Source organism: Mesoplodon mirus, assembly GCF_964341445.2.
Source record: "Mesoplodon mirus genome assembly, chromosome: 13".
Lineage (NCBI taxonomy): Eukaryota > Metazoa > Chordata > Mammalia > Artiodactyla > Ziphiidae > Mesoplodon > Mesoplodon mirus.
In genome coordinates, this window is record NC_138989.1 from 382,933 (window position 1) to 410,918 (window position 27,986).

Genomic DNA, 27,986 nt, shown 5'->3' on the forward strand with positions numbered 1-27,986 from the left:
AGGGATGCACCCCCCCTCGCCAGCGTGTCCAGATTTGGCCTCAGGGGGAAAAGAGCCGCTTCACCTGAGGTCACTCCCTTCCCAGGGCAGCCTGCCTCTGCTGACTGACCACTCAGGGCTGTAAGGGCCTGAGCATCCTGGCCAAATATGAGATGCTCTTATGAGTGATGCTTGCTTCAGCACCCCCGCTGGCCTGGCCAAGGTCTCCACATCCTACAGTGCAGTGTCACCTCTTCCTCTGACCAATCCTTTCCTTTTAATTCTCCCATCACTTCATGCTGATCCTCAATAAACATCTTGCACCCCAAACTTCATCTCAGTATCTGCTTCCAGAAGCCCCAACTTACGACATGGCCTGACCTCGCTGTTAGTTGGGTTGTAACAAACACAACTTGAACCAGCTGAAGCAAACATGGGGATTTATTAGAAGGATGTTTGGGATATCTCACAGAACAATCCAACAACCAAGGCAGGAAAAAGGGCAGAGATGAACCCGGACATCAAGACAAGAACCAGATTCTGGGGCGCAGCCAGGGTGCTCATGACTTTGCTTCCATGGTGGCTTCACTCTTCTCTCTCATTGCAGACTACACTTCCCCATGTGGTAGAAAACACAGCCACTGACACCACCCACATTTATGTACTAAAGCTTCAGTTGCTAAAATTATACAGACAAACAAGATAGTCCCAGCTTTCCAGAAGCTTTCTAATGGGAAAGATAAAACATGCAATGAAAATATCACCAGTGACAAATATATGTACAGGTTCACATATGCTGAAGAGGCGTTAACAAGTAACAAGGGCATTTCGCTGGCAGTAGATTTGCAAAAAGCATACAGTGAGATTGTAGAAATCTCAAGGAACTGCGAGTAGTTCAAGAAAGCCAAAAAACTACTGTGTAAGAGGAAAGATAAAGTATTCAGAAATGATGTGTAAAAGTCCTCATGTACCACAGCATATTACACCTTAAGTCCACAATTAGCCACACGATACATCAGCACAGGAGTACATAATCAGAATCGCATCTTAAAATAACTACTATGTATAAGTGCAAAAAATGGACTAAAAAAGGATGAAAGTAAAGGGGCCAAAAATATGCAAATACAGCCGCAAGGGTCATGGCTGAGTTAGCTTATCAGCATGTGGGCCAGGACCAGGTGCTCAACATCTGAAAGCTTGTCAGTACCATGTTTGTAGACTAACAAACTCATTGAAATTGACATCCTGGGCACGTATTGCTGGAATAAATGACCAAATGACTGAGGTCCCAAGTGTAGAATCCAAATATCTATGCATATATATTCTATGTAATACAGGTATTGGTAGATAAATCTGGTATTCTTTAGGTTCATTTTATTTTGGGGCTCTACAAGTGATGTTCTTGAAACCAAAATGTCAGGAACACATGGACCCATACAGATAACTGCCAGAAGATATCAAAGCCCACAAAGAAAGGCTGAACACAAGGCAGTCCTGAGACAGGTCTCAAAATTCACAGACGGGACCTCCAGAAGATCCACTACTTAGTAAAAGGGATATAACAGAAATTGCGCTCTGCAGGATCGTCCCCAGGCCAGCGGAGGGAACTGGGTGGTGAAACAGGAAAAGAGATGCTCCTCCTCATGTATTCAATCTCACTGTAATTTATTGTGCTTCATGAAACTGCAAGTAAATCCAGTCTAACTTTAAAAGTGGTTTTCTTCTTGATGTGGGGTTTGTGGTAGGATCAATGAGGGGGAATGTGGAGACACATTCTTTTGTGGTTTACCAAGGTAATTTTAAAACACGGCACTAAGAATCTCCAATTTCAGAATCAGAGCCCTCTTGTGACCCTTCAGAAGAGAGAGCTCCCAGTGAATTCTACACAACACACCTCGGTCTCCACCTCAGGTACTCTGATAAACAAAACCTCTGCTGCCAGCATCAGCCCTCCTGATGACTAACACCAGACCCTTAGAAAACACATTTGCTCTTGGGATTCAATCAAGAGGCTAGTGCTGAAGTTCCATCAACTCGTAAAGGAAGTTCTAAGCTTAAGTACTTAATAGTTAACAGAATAATCTAGAATAGGAGTAGCAAAATTAGAAAGTTTTTAGACAACAGACTCCTGAGCTCAATCCAAGACCTAACGAATCAACCTCAAGGCTGAGGAAAGAGACCCAGGATAGATGGAAAGGAAAAAATGGAAAAAAACCACAAAGTAAAACACCACACTGCAACTACTTGTTCCCCCACCTGGTAAAATGACCTTCAGGTATTAGGAAGAAAAGTAGGAAGTCCATAAATTTGAGTATGAATAAAAATTTGGGAAATGGGACTTTTAAAAATTACCACATGAAAAAAAAGGATTATCTGGCTGTTGAAATTCTGGAACAATGGTTCACAAAATTATTATCATTTATTAAAAGTCCCAATTTTCGGGCTTCCTGGTGGCGCAGTGGTTGAGAGTCCGCCTGCCGATGCAGGGGACACGGGTTCATGCCCCGGTCCGGGAAGATCCCACATGCTGTGGAGTGGCTGGGTCCGTGAGCCATGGCTGCTGAGCCTGTGCGACCAGAGCCTGTGCTCCACAACGGGAGAGGTCACAACAGTGAGAGGCCCGCGTACCACAAAAAAAAAAAAAAAAAAAAAAAAAAGTCCCAATTTTCCAACCATGATGTAAAATTGGTAATTAGAGGGAAAAATACTGCTAGAATCAAAGGTACCATACACCACACTGATAAAACAACTTATGCATGAGAGAAGGCCTGATTTTTCCAAGTTTGGAAACAAGGCCAATCCTGGACTTTTCTGAATTTCACCATCACACAAAAAATACAGTTGACTTTGTCAAGCAACATTATAGGGAGATTACTACAAAATTCTAAATAAGCTCAGGAATAGTTCATGCATTTTCAAAAGGAACCACACTTATGCAATGGTAACTTTCCCATGTGCATGATGTAACAGGTGAAAGGCCGGTGAAACACAAATATTTCAAATGATGAAATAATAAAAAACCTGTTTCCTAATACTTGTCCACTAATCACAGAAATCTGCAGGAAGGCAAAATAGGCTTCCTTGAATACGTCAAAAATATACTTCTCACCACAAAATTCTCAAATAACTGGTTTCTGCATCTAATTTTTTTACAAGATATCTTACGGAACACAAAAAACATAATGGCAGCACACAGTATCCATGCTATTTCATCACAGTAAGTTAAAATACAAGTTGTACTTGGGTGACATGGCACTTACGATACCAGGGGGCACCGCACTCCGTGAGGAGAGGGTCCCACCATTTAGGGTGAGCGCAGAGCCGCAGTCCACACACCTCCTCTCCTCTGCTCATGAGTCACTTGTGCTGTTCTGCGGTTCTGCCCTTGAATACTTGTTAACCAGGTTTTATATAAACTGCTTCTCAGACTCTGGGGATGCAAAAGACTTTATATAATGTTGGCTTTTGTTACTAAAGAGAAAGGTCAGTGACAACAATAGACCCTTTTATAAACCAACAAATCATAAGGAAAAGGAAATGTGGTGATATTACCCATGCTACTTACTGAGCAACAAGACATGTATGAGTTACCACTTTTATAGTAACATTAAAATAGAAAAACCAGTGGCATGTGATGTGTCTTGACAGACATCAGAGGCACTACAAGGCATGTGCATCTCATGCTCCCAATTACATTACCATATGCAATTCCTAAATACAAAACACGTTATGTGACACAGGAAAATAAGCCACAATTACATACCACTGAGAAATTTCTCATTTAGATATTCCAGTGACTCAATTTAGTCACATATTTTTAAAAACTTCATACTCCTGCCTAAATATCATTTAGAATTGGGTATTTTTGGTACCCATGTCTATAAAGAATGCATGGCTTTCCATTATAGCATTATTTCTAGGGGCACATATTCCTAATGTTTTTAAATTGTTAGGTTTACCCACAGAATACAATATGGTGGGGTTACTTGCTGAAGATCGTCCCATATTTAGTATTTTCATCGATTTTCATTCCTGAGGGCATCTTTTTGTGTACAATGAGCTTCATTTCTTGATGAAAATATTATCTCATTTGCTGTGTTCATGAAGTTTTCCTTAACTCACTGGACTAGGATTCATTCCCAGTGGGAATGTTTCTGACAGCTAATGAGATCTGATCTCTGGAAGACTTCCTGATATTCACAGCATTCTTCTTTGCTGTTAGTTCTCTGCTGTGTAAGGTTTGAGTATGATTTGAAAGGTTTTTGAAATCCACTGCATTTCATAGGGTCATTCTCCTCTATGCATTTTAACATGTAATAATAAACACGTTAATCTGCTGAACCTCACTTAGAGTTCTTACCCTAAACAGGGACTCAGACATGTAACGTGATGCGACTCTTACCTGGAAGATTTACCATAACTACATCTTCTGAAGTACAATGCGGTTAAGATCTCTGTCAAAGACTAGTGTTAATGCCATTCCTAGGACTTCTTTACTGTATGAGTTCTCCGATGATTAATGAGCTGTGACTTTTGGGAGAAGGCTTTCCCACATTCACTGCACTGATAAGGTTTCTCTCCAGTATGAATTCTCTGATGATTAACAAGCTGTGACTTCTGAGAGAAGGCCTTCCTACATTCACTGCAACCATAGGGTTTCTCTCCTGTGTGGGTTCTCTGATGTGGTATGAGGTGCGACTTCCGAGAGAAGGCTTTGCCACAGTCGCTGCACTCAAAGGGCTTCTCTCCTGTATGTGTCCTCTGATGATTGATGAGACTTGACCTCTCCCTGAAGGCTTTCCTACATTCACTGCACTCATAAGGTTTTTCTCCTGTATGAGTTCTCTGATGTCTAATTAGTTCTGATTTCTCAAAGAAAGCTTTCTGACAAAGACTGCATCCATAAGGTTTCTCTCCTGTGTGAATTCTCTGGTGAATGTTGAGCTGTGACTTCTGGGAGAAGGCTTTTTCACAATCCCTGCATTCATAAGGTTTTTCTCCTGTGTGCGTTCTATGATGAGTTGCCAGACTTGACTTCTCGCCAAAGGCTCTCCCACACTCACTGCATTCATAGGGTTTCTCTCCTGTGTGAGTCCTCTGATGTGAAATGAGATGTGACTTCTGACAAAAGGCTCTCCCACACTCACTGCACACATAGGGTTTCTCTCCTGTATGAATTCTCTGATGATTAGTGAGGCTTAGTTTTTCACTGAAAGCCTTCCCACATTCACTGCATTCATAGGGTTTTTCACCTGTGTGAGTTCTCTGATGTCTGACAAGCTGGGATTTCCTACTGAAGGCCTTCCCACATTTAGTGCATACAAAGGGTTTCTCTCCGGTGTGTGTCATCTGATGTGATAAGAGGTGTGACTTCTGGGAGAAAGCTTTCCCACACTGGACACACCCATGAGGCTTCTCTCCTGTATGGGTTCTCTGATGGTTAATGAGACTGGACCTCTCTCTGAAGGCTTTCTGACACTCACTGCATTCATAGGGTTTCTCTCCAGTATGAATTGTCTGATGTCTAATGAGCTCTGATTTCTCAAAGAAGGCTTTTCTACAATCACTACATCCATAGGGTTTTGTTCCTGTGTGGGTCCTGTGATGTGTGACGAGCTGTGATTTCCTGCTGAAGGCTTTCCCACATTCTCTGCATTCAAAAGGTTTCTCTCCTGTGTGAGTCCTCTGATGATTGATGAGATTTGACTTTTCACTAAAGGCTCTCCCACATTCAGTGCATCCATAGGGCTTCTCTCCAGTGTGTGTCCTCCAGTGTGATATGAGGTGTGACTTCCGGGAGAAGGCTTTCCCACACTCACCACATTCATAGGGTTTCTCTCCTGTATGTGTCCTCTGATGGGATGTCAGCTGTGACTTCTGGGAGAAGGCTTTCCCACACTGGCTACAACTGTAAGGTTTCTCTCCTGTGTGCGTTCTGTGATGTGTAATAAACTGTGACTTCTGGGGAAAGGTTCTGCCACATTTACCACAGCCATAGGCTATTTCTCTTACGTGTCTGCTCTGATGTTTAATGAGACTTGATTTCTTACTGAAGCGTTTCCTACATTCACTGCATTCATAGAGCTTCTCCCCTAAACGGGTTCTGTGATATATGATAATCTGTGACTTCTTACAGCTAGCTTTATCATACTTATCACATTCATAGTATTTTAACCAAGTATCAGTTTCCTCAGTCTTGGTATGGAGAAACAATTTATCAAATACATTTAAGTCAGCTGGTTCTGTTTTTCCATAATCTGCTTTTGGAATAAGTAAATCTATATGATGTTTTAAAATTAATCCACCTATGTCACCTTCACTGTTTGATTTCCTTAAAGGAACAAAGTTCATGCTCAGATTGAAATTTTTTCCAAGTGCATCACATTCTTGATCTTGTTTCATATTTTTAAGCTTCTCTTGGTTATCCTTGTGCCAAGTGATGTGACCATTTACTTGCAAGACTTGTTCTAGGAAAAAAAAAATCCTGTGAACCCTTCTATAGTTGTGCTTACTGAATAAAACCTAGAAATGCTATCTGAGGGAATGAATGCCTTTTAAAGCTTAGTTTCCCAGTCTGAATACAATGTCTATCCTCTAGGTACTGAAAAAAATTTAAACGCTGTAAACAAGAACAGAAAGCAGACAGTAGATTAAGTTTGAATGGAGTCGACCACCAACTTGGGGGAAAAGGGGAAACAGCTGAACAGGCCACATGGGATCGCTCCATGGGTCCTCAGCCTCACCTGCTCCCTCAGCTACACTCAGAGGACACTGCAGCTCGAGCTGACTGTGGGGCCCGCCCCAAGTGCCCATATCTCTCCACCAAGACCTTCCGTGGGCTGCAAGTGCACGTCTGGGCCATGTGCAGGGATGCTAAACACTCTGGAGCCCTAATGTTCCCTGCAGCAGTGCTCAGTCACTGAGAGACAGGAGGGTTAGGGTGATACAAGCTTCCTGGTCCCTCAGAGCGTTCCCAGCAGCACACCCTTTGTGCATTCCTCCCCCGCCCCATCTCACTTCCCCTTCTCCCACTAACACTGTGGGGTCACAGACCCACTAAGTTCTTGCACTCAGATAAGTATCTCAGGGTCTGTTTTTGAGGGGCCTTGAAGTAAGTCAATATCACAGCAAGGAAACAGGAGGGAAGTCCAGCTGATCAGAGCACTGCTGGATGCTTGGTGGTGCCACATAAGACAACTTACAAAAGGAGATGAGAACCTGGATCTATCTAGTAATTTGAGAAGTTCAAGATTAGGCCCAGTTTTAAGTGGGAACTGAGAAGTCTTTAAAAAGATGTTTTCCAAAGGGCAAAAAACTTAAATAATAAGAAAACATGTTAGGAAGAGATAATTCCAGGTACTCCATGGTGTCTAAGCCACAGAAAAAGCACACCAGAACCTAATTTAAAAAGGGAAGATGGGACTTCCCTGGTGGCACAGTGGCTAAGAATCTGCCTGCCAGTGCACGGGACACGGGTTTGAGCCCTGGTCTGGGAAGATCCCACATGCCACGGGATCAACTAAGCAACTAAGCCTGTGCACAACTCCTGAGCCTGCGAGCCACAACTACTAAGCTCACATGTCACAACTACTGAAGCCTGTGCACCTAGAGCCCGTGCTCCGCAACAAGAGAAGCCACCGCAATGAGAAGCCTGCGCACCGCAACAAAGAGCAGCCCTTGCTCTCTGCAACTAGAGAAACCCCACGCGCAGCAATGAAGACCCAACGCAGCCAAAAATAAATAAATAAATTTGTTTAAAAATTTTTTTTAAAAATGATTGTGCTACATTCCTTTAAAGAAAAGGGGGGGGGGAGAAATGGACCAATGGTTTGGGAGGAACAAAAATCCATTTTCTGACATAATGAGACTGAACAGAGAGCGCTTCATGCCAGAGATGCCCAAAGTGAGGGAAAATAAAGCCCTGGTGGACAAGCACAGGTGTCTCTGACCACAGAAGGAGGGAGGACAGAAGAAGATTAACCACATCAGGGGACAGAATACCTAACGAGAAGTCAAAGTCCCAGATGTGACAGACAGGGAATAACATCATGGCCCAGACCAGCTGGAAATATATCACTTCAAGCTATGAGCAAAGAAGTCACATGTAAATGTGCTTTACCTGAGTAGCTCACATCAACTGTTCTGAATCGCCATCAAAGGTTGGAGATTTTGAGAAGAGCTCTCTAAGGCACATTTCAAAGATACCAAACCTACCCAGCTGAGACTGAACTTCCACATTCTCCCCTCGGTCTGGTCCTCATACACTCACCTGGAGAGTCTGAACCTGGAATTTCTCCATCTCCTGTCCACGGCTCTTCTCCGTGCTCCAACTTGAGGATGACACCAGGTTTCATAACTTCATACCCTGTTCAGGGGAAATCACAAAGGCCTTGGCCCCCACTGCTTGGCCTCTGGGGCCTCTGAAGAATGAGCAAGGTTTGGCATTAGTTGGCCCAGTGAAGCCACCCATCTGAATATCAACAGAGTAAATAATTCTCAGAGGAAAGGTAATGGTCTCCTCAGTGGCTAATAAGGTCTAAGAATCTTTGACTTCTATAATTCAAGTCCAAAACCATAAACCGTTCAGAGACACTGTAGCCGGTCTGCCTGGGTTCAAATTCGGGCTCTTTCATTTACTAGCTGTCAGTCCTTGCGGAAGTTACTTAACCTCCTTTGCCTCAATTTCCTCATTAGAATAAAAAAAGGAAAAAAAGGAAAGTAACACACCTGCCACACAGGATTGCTCTTATGATTAAGTGAGCCAATAGATGTACAACATGTGAAATACAGTTAATTACGTGCTTCAGGAGCTACCACTACCACTGTTACTATGAGCTTCAGAGGCTGCACAATGAAATTAAGACTTCAGTATTGGAAGGTGAGATCCAGATATTTTCCCTGGAGTCACAGTCCAAGAACTTTGATCTCCTAAATTTAGGTCCAAAATCATTAAAAAATTTGGAAGTCCCAGAGCTCTCAGCAACTAAAAAAGAACAAGCAGGTACTAGACACAATATGAGGTCCTCTGGCAAGTTTCCTTTTTTTTTTTTTTTTTTTTCTTTTTTTGGCCACACACACGGCTTGCGGGATCTTAGTTCCCCAAACAGGGATCGAACTTTTGCCCTCTGCAGTCGAAGCACAGAGTCCTAACTGCTGGACTGCCAGGGAATTCCTAGGCAGCTTCTCTTACCTAGTGACACGAGGCTGCTATAGTTCTCCAACATGACATCCTTGTATAAGTCCTTCTGATAAGGGGCCAGTAGTTGCCATTCCTTCTGGGTGAAGTCCACAGATAAATCTTCAAATGAGAATGACCCCTGTAAGAGCACAATCCCAGTGAATCAGAAGGAGGTATCACTAGGTAATGTGGGAAAGAAGTACCAGAGCTTGAGCACATCATTCTCACCAAGGCAAGTTACAGAATGTCTACTGGGTCCCTAGTTTTGCACTCTTATTTTGTGAGATAAAATGCCATTATGCATTCTTTCATCCTTCCACTTACATGAGAACTGAAATACACGACTTTAAATCTTCCAAACCACCAAAAAAATATTTACTGAACCTCAAATCTGGCACCAGAAGAGATGACAGCAAAAGACAGATAATAAAGTAGTATCCTAAGAAACTGCTCAGTTTGTAGACAGCTGCAAACATGTACACCTATAAATAAAAGAAACTGCTTTAAGAGCTGAGACAGAAAGACAGGGAGGGCATGACATGCGTCAGGAGCAGGGAGCATGGCACTCCACCTGTGGTCACATCAGCCTCTATTGAAGAGGTGAAGCTTGAAACGAGTTTTAGGAAATTAGTAGTGCTTTCTACAGAAAAGGGGGTGCAACAGCATTCTGAGAGACAGCAGCTCCAATATGGGGCCCCGCACTGCTGGGGCTGAGGTGGTACAGACAGTGCAGCCAGACAAGGCCACAGGGCGTGGGGTAGTGACTGGACTGCAGGCCACAGTGGGGGCAGGGCAGAGGTGGTGACCACACCACCTTCTTGCTGCTGACAGTTAGCCACTAGAGCTTTTACAGGATGGAAATGATATAACCAAATTAAACTTTTAGAAAGGTATCTGGATTTTAGATCAAGATGGATTTCTGTCCCAAAGTCTCCTAAGACGACAAGAAAGCACAAACACTCTTTTAAAAATCCAGAATACCGTCAGAAAATAAGAAACAGCACATCACAGACTTTGAGAGTAGCAAGGGAATCTGAAAGACAGCCCATAGAAAGTATCCATTTTGAGCAACCAAGAGAGAAAAACCTGAGAACGGACAGAGCTCAGGTCACTGCAAGACAAAGCAAATGATGTCATGGGAGTCCCAGAAAGAGAAAAGAAAGAGCATGGTGGACAAAAAGTCTCAAGAAATGGGCTAAATGAGGCTAAACCCTCCCCCAAATGTGGCAAAAGATATAAGCCTGCAGATTCAACAAGCTCAGTGAACACCCCAACTGGATAAACACAAAGAAATCCATGACCAATCACATCACAACCAAACTGCTACAAGATGAAGACAAAATCACATCACTTATAGGGAACAGTGATTCAAATGACTGCAAATGTCTTATTAAATAGCAAAGAGGCCAGAAGGAAGCACTGAAAGGAAAGACCTACTAAGGCAGAATTCTGTAGCCAGCTTCAATATTCATCAGGAATAGAATGAGAGGGACTTCCCTGGTGGTGCAGGGGTTAAGAATCCACCTGCCAATGCAAAGGATGTGGGTTCAATCCCTGGTGCAGGAAGATCCCACATGCCCTGTAACAACTATGCCCATGTGCCACAACTACCAAGCCTGAGCTCTAGAGCCTGCAAGCCACAACTACTGAGCCCGTGTGCCACAAATACTGAAGCCCGAGCACCTAAAGCCCATGCTCCACAACAAGAGAAGCCACGGCAATGAGAAGCCTGCACTCCGCAATGAAGAGTAGCCCCCGCTCGCCACAACTAGAGAAAGCCTGTGTGTAGCAACGAAGACCCAATGCAGCCAAAAATAAATAACTAAAGTAAAATAAATAAATTTATATTAAAAAAAAGGAATAGTGTGAGATAATACTTTCTTATGAAGAAAAACTAAGAGAATTCAAGGGTAGCAGACCTGCTCCAAAAGATTAACTAGTGGAAAATCTTCAGATGGACATGATACCAGAAGGCAAGTTAAAAAAATCGAGAATGAAGAAAGAACAGAAATGGCAAATATACGGGCAAATAAAATACACTATTCTCCTCTTCAGTTCTTTAAATATGTTTCATGGTTGACAGCAAAAATCGTAATGTTTTCTGATGGAGTTTTCAGTGTATGCAGGTGTAAGACGGTTACGATATAAAGGAAAGAGGGTGAGGGGCCTAGACAGTGGTGAGGTTTCTACATTCCTATTGAAGTGGCAAAATAAAATTTAAAACTTTGCACTTCAACCAACGTAACTGAAAAATGAAATGACAAGCCACAGACTGAAAAAAATTATTTGTAAATCCTATTTATGATAAAGAACTTGACCCAAAAGCTTATTTTAAAAACTCAGTAATAAAAGATAAGTAACCCAATTAAAAAATAGGCAGGGCTTCCCTGGTGGCGCAGTGGTTGCAAGTCCGCCTGCCGATGCAGGGGACGCGGGTTCGTGCCCCGGTCTGGGAAGATCCCACATGCCGCGGAGCGGCTGGGCCCGTGAGCCATGGCCGCTGAGCCTGTGCATCCGGAGCCTGTGCTCCGCAACGGGAGAGGCCACAGCAGTGAGAAGCCCGCGTACCGCAAAAAAAAAAAAAAAAAAAAAAAAAAAAAAAAATAGGCAGAATATTTGAATACATTTTAATACAGAAGATACAGAAATGGCTAATATGCATGTGAAATGATGACCAACATCATTACTTATTAAGGAAATGCATATTAAAACCACAATGAGACACCACTTCATGTTCACTAGAATGACTGTAATCAAAAAGACACAATAACAAGTGTTCAAAAAGTTGTGGAGAAACTGGAACTTCATACTGGGAGAAATATAAAACGTCCAGACACTGGAACTGTGGCAACTTCTTTAGAAGTTAAATATAATTTTACCATACAAACCAGCAATTACACTCTTAGGTATGCACCCAAGAGAAATAAATACATGCTCATACAAAAACTTGTACATGGTCCCAGAGGAGAAGAGAGAGAGGACCTGAGAAAATATTTGAAAAGGTAACAGCTGAAAATGTCCCTAACCTGGGAAAAGAAACAGTTACCTAAGCCAAGAAGTGCAGAGAGTCCCATACAGGATTAACCCAAAAAGGGACACACCAAGACACACTGTAATCAAACTGACAAAAAATAAAGATGAAGAGAGAATATTAAAAGCATTAAGGGAAAAGCAACAAATAACATACAAGGGAACTCCCATAAGACTATGAGCTGATTTTTCAGCTTGCCAGATTTTTCAGCAGGCCATATATGGCATGATATATTTAAAGTGATGAAAGGGAAAAACCTACAACCAAGAATACTCTACCCAGCAACACTCTTGTTCAGATTTGATGGAGAAATCAAAAACTTCACAAACAAAAGCTAAAAGAATTCAGCACCACCAAACCAGCTTTACAACAAATGTAAAAGGAACATCTCTAGGTGAAAAAGAAATGGTTACAACTAGAAGCAAGAAAATTATCAAACAAAAAAGCTCACCAGTAAAGGCAAACACACAGTAAAGGGAGGAAATCATCTACACACAAAGCTAGTAGGAAGGTTAAAAGACAAAAGTAGTAAAATCATTTATATCCACAACAAGCAGTTAAGGGATACATAAAACAATTAGATGTAAAACATGATATCAACAACAGTAATCGTGAGGGGAGGAGAATACAAATGCAGGTTTTTGGTTTTGGTTTTTTTTTGTGTGGTACACGGGCCTCTCACTGTTGTGGCCTCTCCCGTTGTGAAGCACAGGCTCCGGACACACAGGCTCAGCGGCCATGGCTCACGGGACCAGCCGCTCCGCAGCACGTGGGATCCTCCCAGACCAGGGCACAAACCCGTGTCCCCTGCATCGGCAGGTGGACTCTCAACCACTGCGCCACCAGGGAAGCCCCCAAATGAAGGGTTTTTAAAATGCATTTGAAATTAAAAGATCAGCAACTTAAAACAATCACATATATATACAGTCTGATATACAAAAACCTCATGGTAACTGCAAACCAAAACATCTATAATAGATATACACACAAAAAAGAAAAAGGAATCCAAGCATAACACTAAAGATAGTCATCAAATCACAGGAGACGAGAACAAAACAAGGGGAAAAAAAAGACCTACAAAAACAAATCCAAAACAATTAACAAAATGGCAATAAGAACAAACATATTGATAACTACCTTAAGTGTAAATGGACTAAATGCTCCAATCAAAAGGCACAGAGTGGCTGAACGGATAAAAAAAAAACAAGACCCATATACATACTGTCTACAAGAGACTCACTTCAGATCTAGGGACACACACAGACTGAAAGTGAGGGGATGAAAAAAGGTATTCCACACAAATGGAAATCAAAAGAAAGCCAGAGTAGTAGTACTTATATCAGACAAAATAGACATTAAAATAAAGACTGTTACAAGAGACAAAAAAGGACACTACATCATGATCAAGGGACGAATCCAAAAAGAAGATATAACAATTGTAAATACATATACACCTAACGTAGGAGCACCTCAGTATATGATGCAAATGTTAACAGACATAAAAGGAGAAATCGACAGTAACACAACAGTAGTAGGGGACTTTAACAGCCCACTTACATCAATGGACAGATCATCTAGACTAAAAAAATCAATAAGGAAACACTGGCCCTAAAGAACATATTAGACCAAATGGACTTAATTGATATATACAGAGCATTCCATTCAAAAGCAGCAGAATATACAATCTTTTCAAGAGCACATGGAACATTCTCCAGACTACATGCTAGACCACAAAACACGCCTGGGTAAATTTAAGAAAACTGAAATCATATCAAGCATCTTTTCCAACCACAATGTTGTTGAGACTAGAAATCAACTACAAGAAAAAAACGGCAAAAAAACACAAGCATGTAGAGACTAAACAACATGCCACTAAACAACCAACGGATTACTGAACAATTCAAAGAGGAAATGAAAAAATACATAAAGACAAATGAAAATAAAAACACAACAACCCAAAACCTATGGGATGCAGCAAAAGCAGTTCTAAGAGGGAAGTTTATAGTGATACAAGCTTACTTCAGGAAACAAGAAAAATCTCAAATAAACAACCCAATCTTACACCTGAAGTAACTAGAGGAGGAAAAACAAAACCCAAAGTTAGTAGAAGGGAAGAAATCATACAGATCAGAGCAGAAATAAAATAGAGACTAAAAAAAATAGAAAAGATCAATGAAACTAAAAATTGGTTCTTTGAAAGATAAAATTACTCATCAGGAAAAAAAGGAAGAGGGCCCAAATCAATAAAATCAGAAATGAAAAAGAAGTTACAACCAACACCATAGAAATACAAAGGATCATAAGAGACTATTACATGCAACTATATACCAATAAAATGGACAACATAGAAGAAATGGACAAATTCTTAGAAAGGTACAATCTCCCAAGACTGAACCAGGAAGAAATAGAAAATATGAACCAACTACCAGTAATGAAATTGAATCAGTAATTTAAAAACTCTCAATAAATAAAAGTCCAGGACCAGATGGCTTCACAGGTGAATCCTATCAAACATTTAGAGAAGAGATAATACCCATCCTTCTGAAACTATGCCAAAAAACTTCAGAGGAAGGAACACTTCCAAACTCATTCTATGAGGCCATGATCACCCTGATACCCAAACCAGACAAAGATGTCACCAGAAAAAGCGAATTACAGGCCGATATCACTGATGAACATAGACACAAAAATCCTCAACAGAATACTAGCAAACCAAATCCAACAAAACAGTAAAAGGATCATACAACATGATCAAAGGGGATTTATCCCAGGGATACAAGAATTTTCCAATATCCGCAAATCAATGTGATACACCACGTTAACAAATGGAAGAATAAAAACAACATGATCATCTCAACAGACGCAGAAAAAACTTTTGATAAAATTCAACAGTCACTTTGATAAAAACTCTCCAAAAAGTGGGCATGGGGGAACATACCTCAACATAATAAAGGCCATATATGACAAAATCACAGCTAACATCATACTCCATGGTGAAAAGATGAAAGGATCCCCTCTAAGATCAGGAAAAAGACAAGGATGCCCACTCTCACCACTTTTAGTCACCACGGTTTTGGAAGTCTTAGCCACGGCAATCAGAGAAGAAAAATAAATAAAAGGAATCCAAACTGGAAAAGAAGTAAAACTGTCACTGTTTGTAGAAGACATGATACTATACATAGAAAGTCCTAAAGATGCCTCCAGAAAACTACTAGAACTCATCAATGAATGCAGTAAAGTTGCAGGATACAAAATTAGTACACAGAAATCTCTTGCATTTCTATATGCTAACAACAAAATATCAGAAAGAGAAATTAAGGAAACAATCCCATTTACCATCACATCACAAAGAATAAAATACCTAGAAATAAACCTACCTAAGGAGGTCAAAGACCTGTAATCTGAAAACTATAAGATGCTGATGAAAGAAATTGAAGGTGACATTAACAGATGGAAATATATACTGTGTTCCTGCACTGGAGAAGTCAATATTGTTAAAATGACCATACTACCCAAAACAATCTACAGATTCAATGTAACCCCTATCAAATTAACAGTGGCATTTTTCACAGAATTAAAACAAATAGTATTAAAATTTGTATGGAAACACAAAAGACCCCAAATAGCCAGTAAAGAATCTTTAACGGAGCTGGACAAATCACGCTCCCTGACTTCAGACTATACTACAAAGCCACAGTGATCAAAAAACTATGGTACTGGCACAAAAACAGACATATAGATCAATGGAACAAGACAGAAAGCCCAGAAATATACCCACACACTTATGGTCAATTAATCTACAACAAAGGAGGCAAGAATATACAATGGAGAAAAGACAGTCTCTTCAATAAGTGGTGCTAAGAAAACTGGAGAATTACATGTAAAGGAATGAAATTAGGTTCGCTAACCATATATAAAAATAAACTCAAAATGTATTAAAGACCTAAATGCGAGACCAGATACTATAACATTCCTAGAGGACAACACAGGCAGAACACTCTTTGACATAAATTGCAGCAATATTTTTTTGGATCTGCTTCCTGAAGTAATGGAGATAAAAGCAAAAATAAACAAATGGGGCCTAATTAAACGTAAAAGCTTTTGCACAGCAAAGGAAACCAGAAACAAAATTAAAAACAACCCACTGGAACTTCCCTGATGGCGCAGTGGTTAAGAATCCTCCTGCCAATGCAGGGGATACGGGTTCGAGCCCTGGTCTGGGAAGATCCCACATGCCACGGAGTAACTAAGCCCGTGTGCCACAACTACCAAGCCTGCTCTCTACAGCCCGAGAACCACAACTACTGAGCCTGTGTGCCACAACTACTGAAGCCTACGCACCTAGAGCCAGTGCTCCACAACAAGAGAAGCCACCGCAATGAGAAGCCCATGCAGTGCAACGAAGAGTAGCCCCCACTCAATGCAACTACAGAAAGCCTGCGCGCAGCAATGAAGACCCAACACAGCCAAAAATTAATTAATTAATTAATTTTAAAAAAGACAACCTACAGAATGGGAGAAAATATTTGCAATCAGTGTGACTGACAAGGGCTTAATTTCCAAAATATACAAATAGCTCATACAGCTCAACATCTGAAAAAAAAACAAACACCCCAATCAAAAAATGGGCAGATTACATAAATAGACATCTCTCTAAAGAAGACATACAGCTGGTCAAAAAGCACATGAAAAGATGCTCAAAAAGGCTAATTATTAGAGAAATGCAAAACAAAACTACAGTGAGGTATCACCTCACACCAGTCAGAATGGCCATCATCAGAAAGTCTGCAAAGAGTAAATGGTAGAGAGGGTGTGGAGAAAAGGGAACCCTCTTGCACTGTTGGTGGGAATGTAAATTGGTGCAGCCACTAGGGAGAACAGTATGGAGGTTCCTCAAAAAACAGAGTTACTATACGATCCAGCAATCCCACGCCTGGGCATATATCTAGAAAAGATGAAAACTCTAATTTGAAAAGATACATGCACCCCTATGTTCACAGCAGCACTATTTACAATAGCTAAGACATGGAAGGAACCTAAATGTTCATCGACAGATGAATGGATAAAGAAGATGTACATATACACACAGCGGCATACTATTCAGCCATAAAAAAGAATGAAATACTGCCATTTGCAGCAACATGGATGGACCTAGAGATTATCATGCTGAGTGAAGTCAGTCAGACAGAGAAGGACAAATATATGACATCACTTATATGTGAATCTAAAAAAAGTAATACAAGTGGAGTTATTTACAAAACAGAAATAAACTCACCAACATAGAAAACTTATGGTTACCAAAGGGGAAAGGAGGGGAGGAATAAGTTCAGAGTTTGAGGTTAACAGACACACACTACTATATATAAAATGGATAACTGGGGCTTCCCTGGTGGCGCAGTGGTTGAGAGTCCGCCTGCCGATGCAGGGGACGTGGGTTCGTGCCCCGGTCTGCGAGGATCCCGCATGCCGCGGAGCGTCTGGGCCCGTGAGCCGTGGCCATTGGGCCTGAGCGTCCGGAGCCTGTGCTCCGCAACGGGAGAGGCCACAACAGTGAGAAGCCCGCGTACAGCAAAAAAAAAAAAAAAAAAAAAAAAAAAAAACAGACAGGAACACAACAAGAAAAGAACATTACAAGCAAATAACTCACAGAATCAAAATTCCTAACAAAATTTTAACAAACTGAATCTAGCCATGCATAAAAAGTATAACATAGCCTGACCAAATGAGGGTTCCTTCAGCTGTGCAAGATACCGATTCAGAAATCCCTGTCATATTAACCGAATAAAGGAGAAAAGCCATTATCACCTCAAAATGCAGAAAAGGTATACGGTGAAAATCTGTTCAGCGTAAAGTACTATCAACAAACTAGGAATGGAAGGAAATTTAATCTGATAATCGACAAAATATGTACAGCTAGCGTCATACTTTATGGTAACACACTGAGTTCTTGCTCTCTGAGGACGGGAACAGCACTGTCCCGCAGAATTTCTTGTGACGACTAAAATGCTCTATATCTGCACCACCCAATACAGTAGCCACTAGGCACCAGTGTCTACTGAATACTTCAAAGGCGACTAGGCACTGACTTTTCTATTTTATTTAATTTTAATTACTTTAAATTTAAAGAGCATGCGTAGCTAATGGCTACCTGTTGTATAATAAAGACTGTCTGGTCTTTGTCCCAGGTTCCTGCGATGGAGCTTCCTTTGTAATTCGTGGTGGGCCCCTCCTGAGTTTATGGAGCAGGTAACTCAGGGTGGGCTCCTGGAGTCTCCCGGTGGGTACTGCCCGTGCTGGAAGTTCCAACCATTTGATTGGAGGGTGGGGGCTCTGAGGCAGATGCTACCAGCCCAACCTCCAGGCTGGAGGCTGAGTCCAGTCACATGGCCGTGATGTTATCAACCACACCTACACAATGAAAACCCAGTAAAAACGCCGATAGTGCGGCCTCATGTTAGCTTCCTGGGTGGTCAACGGACATGGGCCAAGAGGGCGATGTGCCCTGACTCCATGGGGAGAGGGCGCAGAAGCTCCGTGTTTGGGACCCTGCCAGACCTCACCCTGTGTGTCTCTTCATTTGGCTGATCCCAATTTGTGTCCTTTATAATAAAACTGCAGTTTTAAGTATAGCACTTTCCTAAGTTCTGTGAACTATTCCAGTAAACCTGAGGGGGTCATAGGAACCCCCCAAATTTGCAGCCTATTGGTCAGAAGTGCAGGTGACCTGGGGACCCCGAAACTTACAGCTGGCAACTGAAGTGGACGCACTCTTGTTGGGGACGGTGCCCTCACCCTGCAGAGTGTGCGCTAACTCCAGGTGACTGGTGTCAGAGGTGAGCAGCTGTGACGTTCTATGTAGTGGACAGTGCAGGCCTAGGGCGAGGCAAGTGTGTTCCCAATGCCACCTCTAGTCCACAAGGTACTGCAGGTACAGTACTGGCCAGGAGGTCAGTACAATATAATGCAAGGAAAGAGCATAAATATTGAAAGGAAGATGTAAAACTGTCATAGATGGTATGACTGCATAAAGAAAATCCAAAAGACCTTACAACAATTAGAATTAGTTAATTGTGGATATTCTTCTTTCATAAACACCAAAACTAATCAACTGGTCTCACAAAGATGAGCTACAATGTAGAATCTTCAACTATATCAATGAACTTCTCACACTGTCACATTAAAATCTATTGTTTTATCTTCCTCCTTAAATGGATCATTTACCCACTAATGATTTTATAAATCATGCATTGGTCATGTGGAAAATGCTGGTTCCCTGAGTTTACATCTTCTCACAAAATAATGGCTTTACCAGTTAATTCTGTAAACATTTAATGCAGAAATAATTCCAATTTTACTAAACTCTTATAGAATATGGAAGCAACTTTTGATAAACTTTTTTTTTTTTTTGCGGTATGCAGGCCTCTCACTGTTGTGGCCTCTCTCCCGTTGTGGAGCACAGGCTCCGGACGCACAGGCTCAGCGGCCATGGCTCACAGGCCTAGCCGCTCCGCGGCATGTGGGATCTTCCCGGACCGGGGCACAAACCCGTGTCCCCTGCATCGGCAGGCGGACTCTCAACCACTGCGCCACCAGGGAAGCCCTGATAAACTTTTTGATACTAACATGACCTTGTTAACAAAATCCAATAAGGGTACTGCAAGAAGGGAAAAGCAAAGGCCTACTTACACATGAACACTGATGTGAAAATCCCAAACAATGTTACCAAACTACTATATTAAGCAAAACATAAAGAAGAAAATATATCAAGAACAAGCTGGAGTTTATCCCAAAAATTCAAGGTTGATTTAACATTTTTTTAAAAAGTCACTGATATTTACTACTTTAACAGATTAAGAAAAAACATAGTATCACCTCGATAGATGCAGATAAAGCATATCTGTAAATGGAAGAATGTATATAACAAAAACTACAGATAACAGAAAAATCTGACAGAGTTAGATTAAAAAGCATGTTTACAGTTTTCAAAAAGAAGGACTAGATTTCATAAGAATATAAAAGTATGAAAAAGAACAAACAGATGAAACAAAGAACAAATGAACACACCAAAAATTGAAAAATAATCAACAATTATTTGTTATAGAAAGTCTCATCAAACTAGGAAGTCAGTGGAATTTCTTTTTACTAAAAAAAAGTATTGCTGGTATTTTTATAAACATGGAAAATCTAACCAAATCTAAAGAAAAATTATTAGAATTAGTAAATGGGCTTACAAAGTTCCTGAATACCAAGTCAATATGCAAAAATCTAGTATATTTCCATGTTTTAGCAACAAACACTTTTAAAAGTAATGACTAAATTTTAAGATACTAATTGCAGTTCTGGGGCAGAAAATGTACAAACTGACCCTTGGTATATCTTGTCATGCTAGAAAGCTGCATTCTAGTTAATAAAGAAATGTTACAAGGAGGGTGTTACCATTTTGCAGCCCCTAATGAAATAATCCATCTGGGCAAGGATCATTTAAAGCCATCAGCAAGGGACTTCCCTGGTGGTCCAGTGGTAAAGAACTGCCTTCCAATGCAGTGGACGCGGGTTCGATCCCTGGTCGGGGAACTAAGATCCCACGTGCCACGGAGCAACTAAGCCCACGCGCCACAACTACTGAGCTCACGCGCCTCAATGAGAGAGCCCTCATGTTGCAAACTACAGAGCCCATGCACCCTGGAGCCTGCCCAGCACAACCAGACAGAAATCTGATCAGACCGAGCGCCCTAACAAAAAGATCCCACGTGCCTCAACAAAGAGCCCATGTGCCACAACTAAGACCCAACACAACCCAAAAAAATAAGGAGAATAAAGCCATCAGCAAGACAGAGAGAGACAAGTGGGCTTTATGCACCTCCTGAAAGAAGCACCACAACCTCTGAAGCACTCTTGCCAAAAAGTCACACTTAAATCTGATCGAGCCTCAAAGTGGAACTTCCTGTGGTGATGGAAATTTTCTTTACCTGTGCCACCCAATTCGTGGCTGTCCAATCTGTGGCTACTGAGCACTTGAAACGTGGCAACTGTGACAAAGGGATTTAATTGAATTAACCTAAGTTCACACACTCGTATGTGGCCGGTGGCTTCAGGACTGGAAAGCGCAGCTCTGAATCTACCAACTCACAGGAAACGCAGATGGCAGAACACCAACACCACTGGGAGGTGCCATCAGTCAGACGAGGACACTACCCAGCACGCCACTCAGTCAAAGCCTTCAGACCGTGGGAAACTACAGATACACGGCCTGCCTTCCTCAACAGATAGTTTGGACAGAAAAAAATAGGCAGAGGCAAGATTTAGAGACAGATCAATCAACTGCACTGTATGAACTTTACTTAGATTCTGATTCAAACAGAGGACAATTTATGAGACAACTGGAAATTTGATAATGGCTGGATTTGGTGATATTGAGACGCTACCTTAATTGGAGAGAAGGCTGCAATTGCTAAGTGACAGAAGCAAAACACAAACGAGTATACACAACAGCAGACAAAACCAAATGGCAGTGCTTAAGGATAAACACTTAGGAGTAAAATTATATAGAAAAGCAAGGAAATGGTTACAAAAGATGGAGTCCTGGCTCCGTCTGTCAGGAGGGAGAAGTTGTGATTGGGAGGGGGCACAGGAGGGGCCTCATTTGGGCTGGGAATGCTCTATTTCCTGAAATGAAATGGTGGCTTCATGGGTATTCACTTGATAATACATTAAGCTGTACTTTTACATTTTATGAACTTTTCTCCATGTGAATTCTGCTTCACAACTAAAGAGGTAAATAAATAATTACGGGGACTAAATTCTGCTTTGGCATTTTCCCCGTGGGTCACACTCTGTGGAAAACTATGAAAAATGGCTATAATACCATGTATTTATTACAGTCTTTCTCCTAAGGACATTACCCACTATATCATTTATTCAAAGGCTTCACCAAGGAATGACCAAGAAACATTTACTTTCTATGAAAAATCAGTTTGCTTTTTCCTTTGGATAATTCAATTCATATAAACATACTCATCACACCTGTCAAAAATTTGAAAACCAAGTTTACAGCTCAAATTCAATAATTATGTAGGACAGTAAGGCTTATAAAAATTGAAACTTTAAGAATTTCTCAAGGCCCTATAGTTAACATATCGCTGCTTCAATTTTGTCCCAACTTGGATCTTCTACTCTGAGGGTATTTTCCCCTGATTTCTTAACCATTTATTCTTTCCTTTTTCACTAGTGGTCTTACACACCTCTTCTAATTCCCTGGAAAAACAATGAGGAATAAACATGAACTCACCTGTAACATGGTCATTTCTGCTGCAAGATGAGTAGCGAGTCCGAGATTTGTTCTGTCCTGCAGCCTCTGCTTCTGCCCCGAAGCTCTGGTGTGAGGTCTTTTACACTAGGAATGAATTTCTGCTTCTGGGAACGCCTTTCTTATCGCACACGAGCAGGCTTATTTGTGTGGAACCAGGATCTGTGGACCTGGGGATAAATGAACTTCAACTGGTATATTCACGCTGCACCAAAAATCCTTTCCTCTCTTGCTAGGAACTAGGAATTCATGATCATCTAAGGCCAGAGTGTGTTTCCTATATAACTGAAACAGGACTACCAGGGACAGGAACAGAATGTAACATAAAAGAACAGCAAAAGTCTCTGCACACAAATAAAGAAGTACCAGCAGTAAGTAATCCTGAGATCCAGTCAGTGTCCACTGAGGACACTGAGGAGCAGGTGCTGTGAAGGACATGACAGCTCTGTGTTAGGCACATGGAATTGTGGAAAGCTTATGTGATTTGTATTACAACAGATCTGAGTTTCAATCAACCTTTTCCCTTTGCTGGCTTTGTGACTTTGGGGAAAAACAAATAGGAAACAAAGGCTCATCTTTCTGAGCCTTAGTTTCCTATTAAAATTTTCTATAACCTTCCAAATTTATGTCTGCCAATCCTATCATTTTCTGAAGGAAGTGTGTTAAACTCTCCCAATATAATTACAGATTGGTCAGTTTTTCCTTGCAATTCTGTTGATTGTATGCGTAAAGCTATGTTGTTTGATGCACAGAGGTTATATACTTCTGGAGGATTATTCTTTAATCATTATGTAATGCCACTGGGATTCTGAGGAATAAATAAGATATTAAAAGCAAAGTGACTAGTTCCTTGTAATAATAATAGCTAACATCTGAGTGCTTTCTATATATAAGACAAAATACTAAGCACTTTACAATTTAACCCTCACAGACAACCCGAAAGGCATTTAACAAAATCTCCATCTTATAGAAAGAAAACTGAGACTTAGAATGTGCCCATAATTGCACAATTATTAAATATCAGAAATGGAATGTTATTTCTCTTTCTTGCTACCTCTTGTTCAAGGTATTTACTACCAAAATCATAATGTCATTTGTGTGTATTCATGTACACATATGTGTACACACACACACACACACACACACACACCTCATATATCCTGGAATTAGCTCTTATTTCCATGCAGACATTCAGTCCCCTTAGTTCCACAGAAATACAAATGAAGAACAGCCTGCTCATCCCTACGACCAAAAAGTAGCACTTAAAACACCAAGCTCTTCCCTTTCATGTCTTCCTGTGATTCAACCTTCGGTGCCAACTCAGAAACATATATTGAAGCTCCTCCTGGTTACATAAGAAATGATTCCTTTATATATCTTTTTTTTTTTTTTTTTTTTTTTTTGCTGTACGCGGGCCTCTCACTGCTGTGGCCTCTCCCGTTGCGGAGCACAGGCTCCGGACACACAGGCTCCGCGGCCATGGCTCGCGGGCCCAGCCGCTCCGCGGCATGTGGGATCTTCCGGGATCGGGGCACGAACCCGTGTCCCCTGCATCGGCAGGCGGACTCTCAACCACTGCGCCACCAGGGAAGCCCCCCTTTATATATCTTAAATTGTGAAAATATACTCATCTTAGAACTGGAGCTGGTGCACATCAGCACTAAACAAATATAAGCCATAATTATTATTAAAAAAGTAAAATATGATGGCAAAACTTAGAAATGTATGTAAGCTAAATAAGAAACAACTATAACCTATGACCACACATAACCACTCTTAAGAGGTATATGGTCACATTTAAAAACTGTTTTTGTTTTCTTCCCGCTATGCAAACCATCTTTCCAGATCAACAGACACAGTTCTGTTAATATCAACAACTTTCTTATTTAAACAAATAAAAAGGTAGAAAGTAAAATCTACACATAACAGAAAAAAATACATAAAACATGCAGAAATATACTTGACAAGAAATATGTAAGGTTCATAGGAAACAAACTAAAAACACCAATGAGGACTATAAGAAGAGACTTCATACATGCATAATTTGGTCTTGTTCTGGGATAGGAAGATTTCATACAGTAAAAATAAGTCAGCCCCGAATGATTTATATCTTTAGTCAACTCCAATCACGATCTCAAAAAGCTTTTCTTTAACAAGCAATTCTAAAGTTCACCTGGAAGAAAAAAGGTTCAGGAACAGCTTTGGACACTTTTGGAAATACAAAATAATGAGTTTAAACAGGCCCATGTAATATTAAGGTATATTATAAAATTATATTATCAAAAAGGTATTTCACACTGCCTCCAGAAAGGATATATAGATAAATAAAGCATAATGGCCCAAATATGTAAGGATTTAGCATGCAATAAATGTGGCATTTCACACGCAAAGTAAAACTGGATTACTTAATGAACAGAAGTGATTAACACTTGAGAGAAAATAAAGCTAGAAAATAAAGCTAGTTATCTATCTCATACATTACAACACACTACAGTTGACCCTTAACAACTTGGGGGTTAGGGGCACCGACCCACCCGCGCATTCGAAAATCCTCATATAATTAATTTTATAGTTGGCCCTCTGTATCAGAGGTTCCATATCTGCAGATTCAACCAACCTCTGATCAGATAGAACTGTAGTATTTATTGAAAAGAATCTGCATATAAGTGGACCCATGCAGTTCAAACCCGCATTGTTCAAGGGTCAACTGTACTTCCAGATGGATCAGAATTTAAAATAATGGAAACCACGATAGTACCTAAAGAAAACACAAGTGAATATTTGTATAATTTGGGGGGAAATGTCTCCCCAACACATGATACAAAGGCAAAAGCCATAAAATTTTATTTTAAAAGTCAATAAATTTAACCACTAAAAAACATAATAAACTCTGAGTGGTTCAAGAAAAATCAATCATCACACTCACACACACACACACACACACACACACACACACACACCCAGACAAGGAAAATATACCAACAGTGAATACGTCATTTCCTTTGCATTATGCTTTCACGTCATCTCATTTCATGTAATAAAAACTCCGGCATTCTGACAAATAAAACTATGTTTACATTCAAATTATTTCCTTAAGCAGACAGCCAAATTCACAGTGTGATTTTTAAATTTTCTCTGTAGCTTTGTCAAAAACTATTTGGTAAAGTTTAGCTGGATTTCAGCAAAAACTTATCAAGAGTAGAGACACTTATGTCAAAATGAGGCAGATTTTGCAGAGAACAGAGTTGAGAATGTGAGGTGGACAGGGTGTGACACGCCATCAGTGTGGTAGTTTTAAAATATTTGATATATTACTTGCTCAGCACAGTACAGACTGGACCTTATTTTCCTTTAATTTAAACAAATGTTTTTGCAAGTTGGCCCTGGAGGGAGACGTTCTCCCTGAATGCTCTTACACTTGACTCTTATGTGTCCCTTCAGCAAATGGAAGCCTACGCCCGCCCTTCGTTGTACAATTTGGCCCCTTTTAACTTCACGGGTGTGACTTTACCTCGGCAGTTTCCCACAGAGCACTGCAGCTCTCCCTGCCACGCACTCACATTTACCTGCAGGAGGAAGGGGCACCTTCATCATCATCCTGTAGCTCCCACTCAGCATCAAATTCTGTGGAATTGCAAGGGAAAGGGAAAGAATAATGAAAAAAATAACATTAACTTACACCTACTATGTGCCAGATGTTCTACACGCCATACTGTGTTTTTTGATGCATTCAGTTCTCATCACAGAAGAAGCGATAAGGCACAGAAGTTCAATAACATGCCCAAAACAGATGACATACACAGGAAGTGGCAGATCTGGGCCACTGGTCCCATGCAGCCCACCCCAGAGCCTGTGACCACAGGCCCTCAAAAACTGTATTGGGAGCGGTGGGCAAAGGCCTTGGGAGTCCCTGTTTATAGTCCCAGTACATGCATGACACGGTCCCCTGCCCAGAAATGATGGCACCAGGGCAGACTAAGGAGAATAACAAGAGAAAGATAAGTTCTCAGGGGCAAGTTGAAAAAAACTCCCCTGGTAAGTTTAAACTCCCCACTTGGGACAAAATATTTCAACTTAACATATCTGTGATATACTCTAAGGTCTTTAAGCAGGATTTGCAGCATATTCCCAATTTTGTTTTTTTTTAAAGGGAACACGTAAGGTGTATTCAAAACATACACACGTTTCTTGACCAAAATAAATGCACAAAATGTTAGCAGTGACTGTTTCCTGTTGATGGGATCATGAATGATTTTCATTTGAATCTGTTTATCAAGATACTCTAAATTAACTACAGTGAACATATTTCAAAGTCCTTAACCCAAGGAAACAGGCAAGCAGAGCAGTTTCAGTCCAGCACCACGTGGTTGAAACAAAGTAAACAGTAAATAATAAATAAAATAAACTAATGTACGTTTTGATGACAGCAAAAAGCCACCGGGCTAGGGCAGAAAAGCTCACTTCTTTCCATTCCCTGATTTTCAGATGAAAAGCCTGAGACCCAGAAATCGTGAGTGGGCTGTTGTTCCAAGGGGCAGACGTGGGTCCAGGTCAGAGACAAGGCCTTGAGCCAACGCGGTGCCCACCCCGCCAGCTACTGTCAAAGTTGTTTGGGGGTTCTCGTTAATGGAGGAGCCTCAGAAAAACCCTCTCGATAAAGGCAGAGGCGAGCTGGGTGGAGCCAGGGTGGAGGGGCGACACAGGCCCTGCAACCGGGTCACGCCGCGGACACTCGACGGACGCTCCCCGACCCGCCGTGGGTCCCGACGCTCCGACGGCGCTCCGACCGCGCCCGCCCAGGGCTCGCGGCCGGGGACGCGCAGGGACGCGCGTGGGGAGGCACCGCCTTTCCAAGCCGGCCTGGCAGGAGACGCCCCGGCGCGACGAGCACCGACCGCGGCGGACGAAGGGCCTCCCCCTGACCCCCGGGGGCCACCGGTGCCCACCGCACCCCAGCCGCGGAGACCCCGGCCCAAGCGCTGACGCCCACTGGCGGCCCTGGCACGACCCTCAGCCCCTCCCCCGCGGGCCCCCTCAGCCCCGGCCGCCCGCCCCACAGGAATCCAGCCCCGGAACCTGCAAAAAAGGCCTCGGAACCACGGACGCGCGGGACCGGGACCCACGTGACCGCCCCGCCCCCGGCCTTTGCGCGACCCGGGCGGACTCGCGGGATACCGACAGCCCGGAGCTGGCCTGGTGGGCCGCGCACGCGCACGAGCACGCGGACACGCGCCCACTGGCCTCTCGCGTGGCGGCGAAGGACAAAGAGAAAGGCCAAACCTGCTGCGTGCGCTGCGCGTGCGCGACGGGGAGCAGCCTCCGAACTACACTTCCCAGGAGGCTCCGCGGCACGCGGCGTGCAGCGCCGTAGGAGCGCTGGTCGCCTAGAGACCCGGGCGGCCGCCGCCAGAGCGAGCTGTGGGAACGCGCGTTCGGGGTAAACGTAAAGAATTAGGATTTTTTAAAAGACCGGGAATCCAAATCAGCTAGAT

At 42.0% G+C, this 27,986-nt stretch overlaps 1 protein-coding gene across 8 annotated transcripts; it reads right to left on the minus strand.

Annotated features, from left to right (window-relative positions):
• Positions 1-402: 402 nt before the first annotated feature.
• On the minus strand, positions 403-27,976 carry ZNF84 (zinc finger protein 84). Of its 8 annotated transcripts, XM_082640467.1 has the most exons (7): positions 27,571-27,976; positions 26,061-26,118; positions 24,523-24,667; positions 22,477-22,656; positions 9,170-9,296; positions 8,249-8,344; positions 403-6,446 (listed from the first exon to the last, which is right to left on the minus strand). In XM_082640467.1, the coding sequence occupies exons 4-7, from the start codon at positions 22,489-22,491 to the stop codon at positions 4,462-4,464; spliced, it is 2,223 nt and encodes a 740-aa protein (XP_082496593.1). In that variant the 5' UTR covers positions 22,492-22,656; positions 24,523-24,667; positions 26,061-26,118; positions 27,571-27,976; the 3' UTR covers positions 403-4,461. The 8 variants fall into 8 exon arrangements, 7 of the variants coding, with proteins under 7 accessions (XP_082496593.1, XP_082496596.1, XP_082496592.1 ...); XM_082640470.1 differs by having other exon boundaries at positions 24,523-26,118; positions 27,670-27,976; XM_082640466.1 differs by lacking the exon at positions 24,523-24,667 and having other exon boundaries at positions 22,477-22,664.
• Between the last annotated feature and the right edge of the window lie 10 nt (positions 27,977-27,986).

Coding starts and splice junctions, on each gene's coding strand:
- ZNF84 (XM_082640465.1), bottom strand. CDS start 9,718: ATGCTCCCTGCTCCTGACGCATGTCATGCCCTCCCTGTCTTTCTGTCT. Junction 9,297..9,541: donor CTTCTGGTGCCAGATTTGAG/GTTCAGTAAATA, acceptor GTGCTCTTACAG/GGGTCATTCTCATTTGAAGA. Junction 6,447..8,248: donor TCCAGGTTCAGACTCTCCAG/GTGAGTGTATGA, acceptor TTTTTTTCCTAG/AACAAGTCTTGCAAGTAAAT.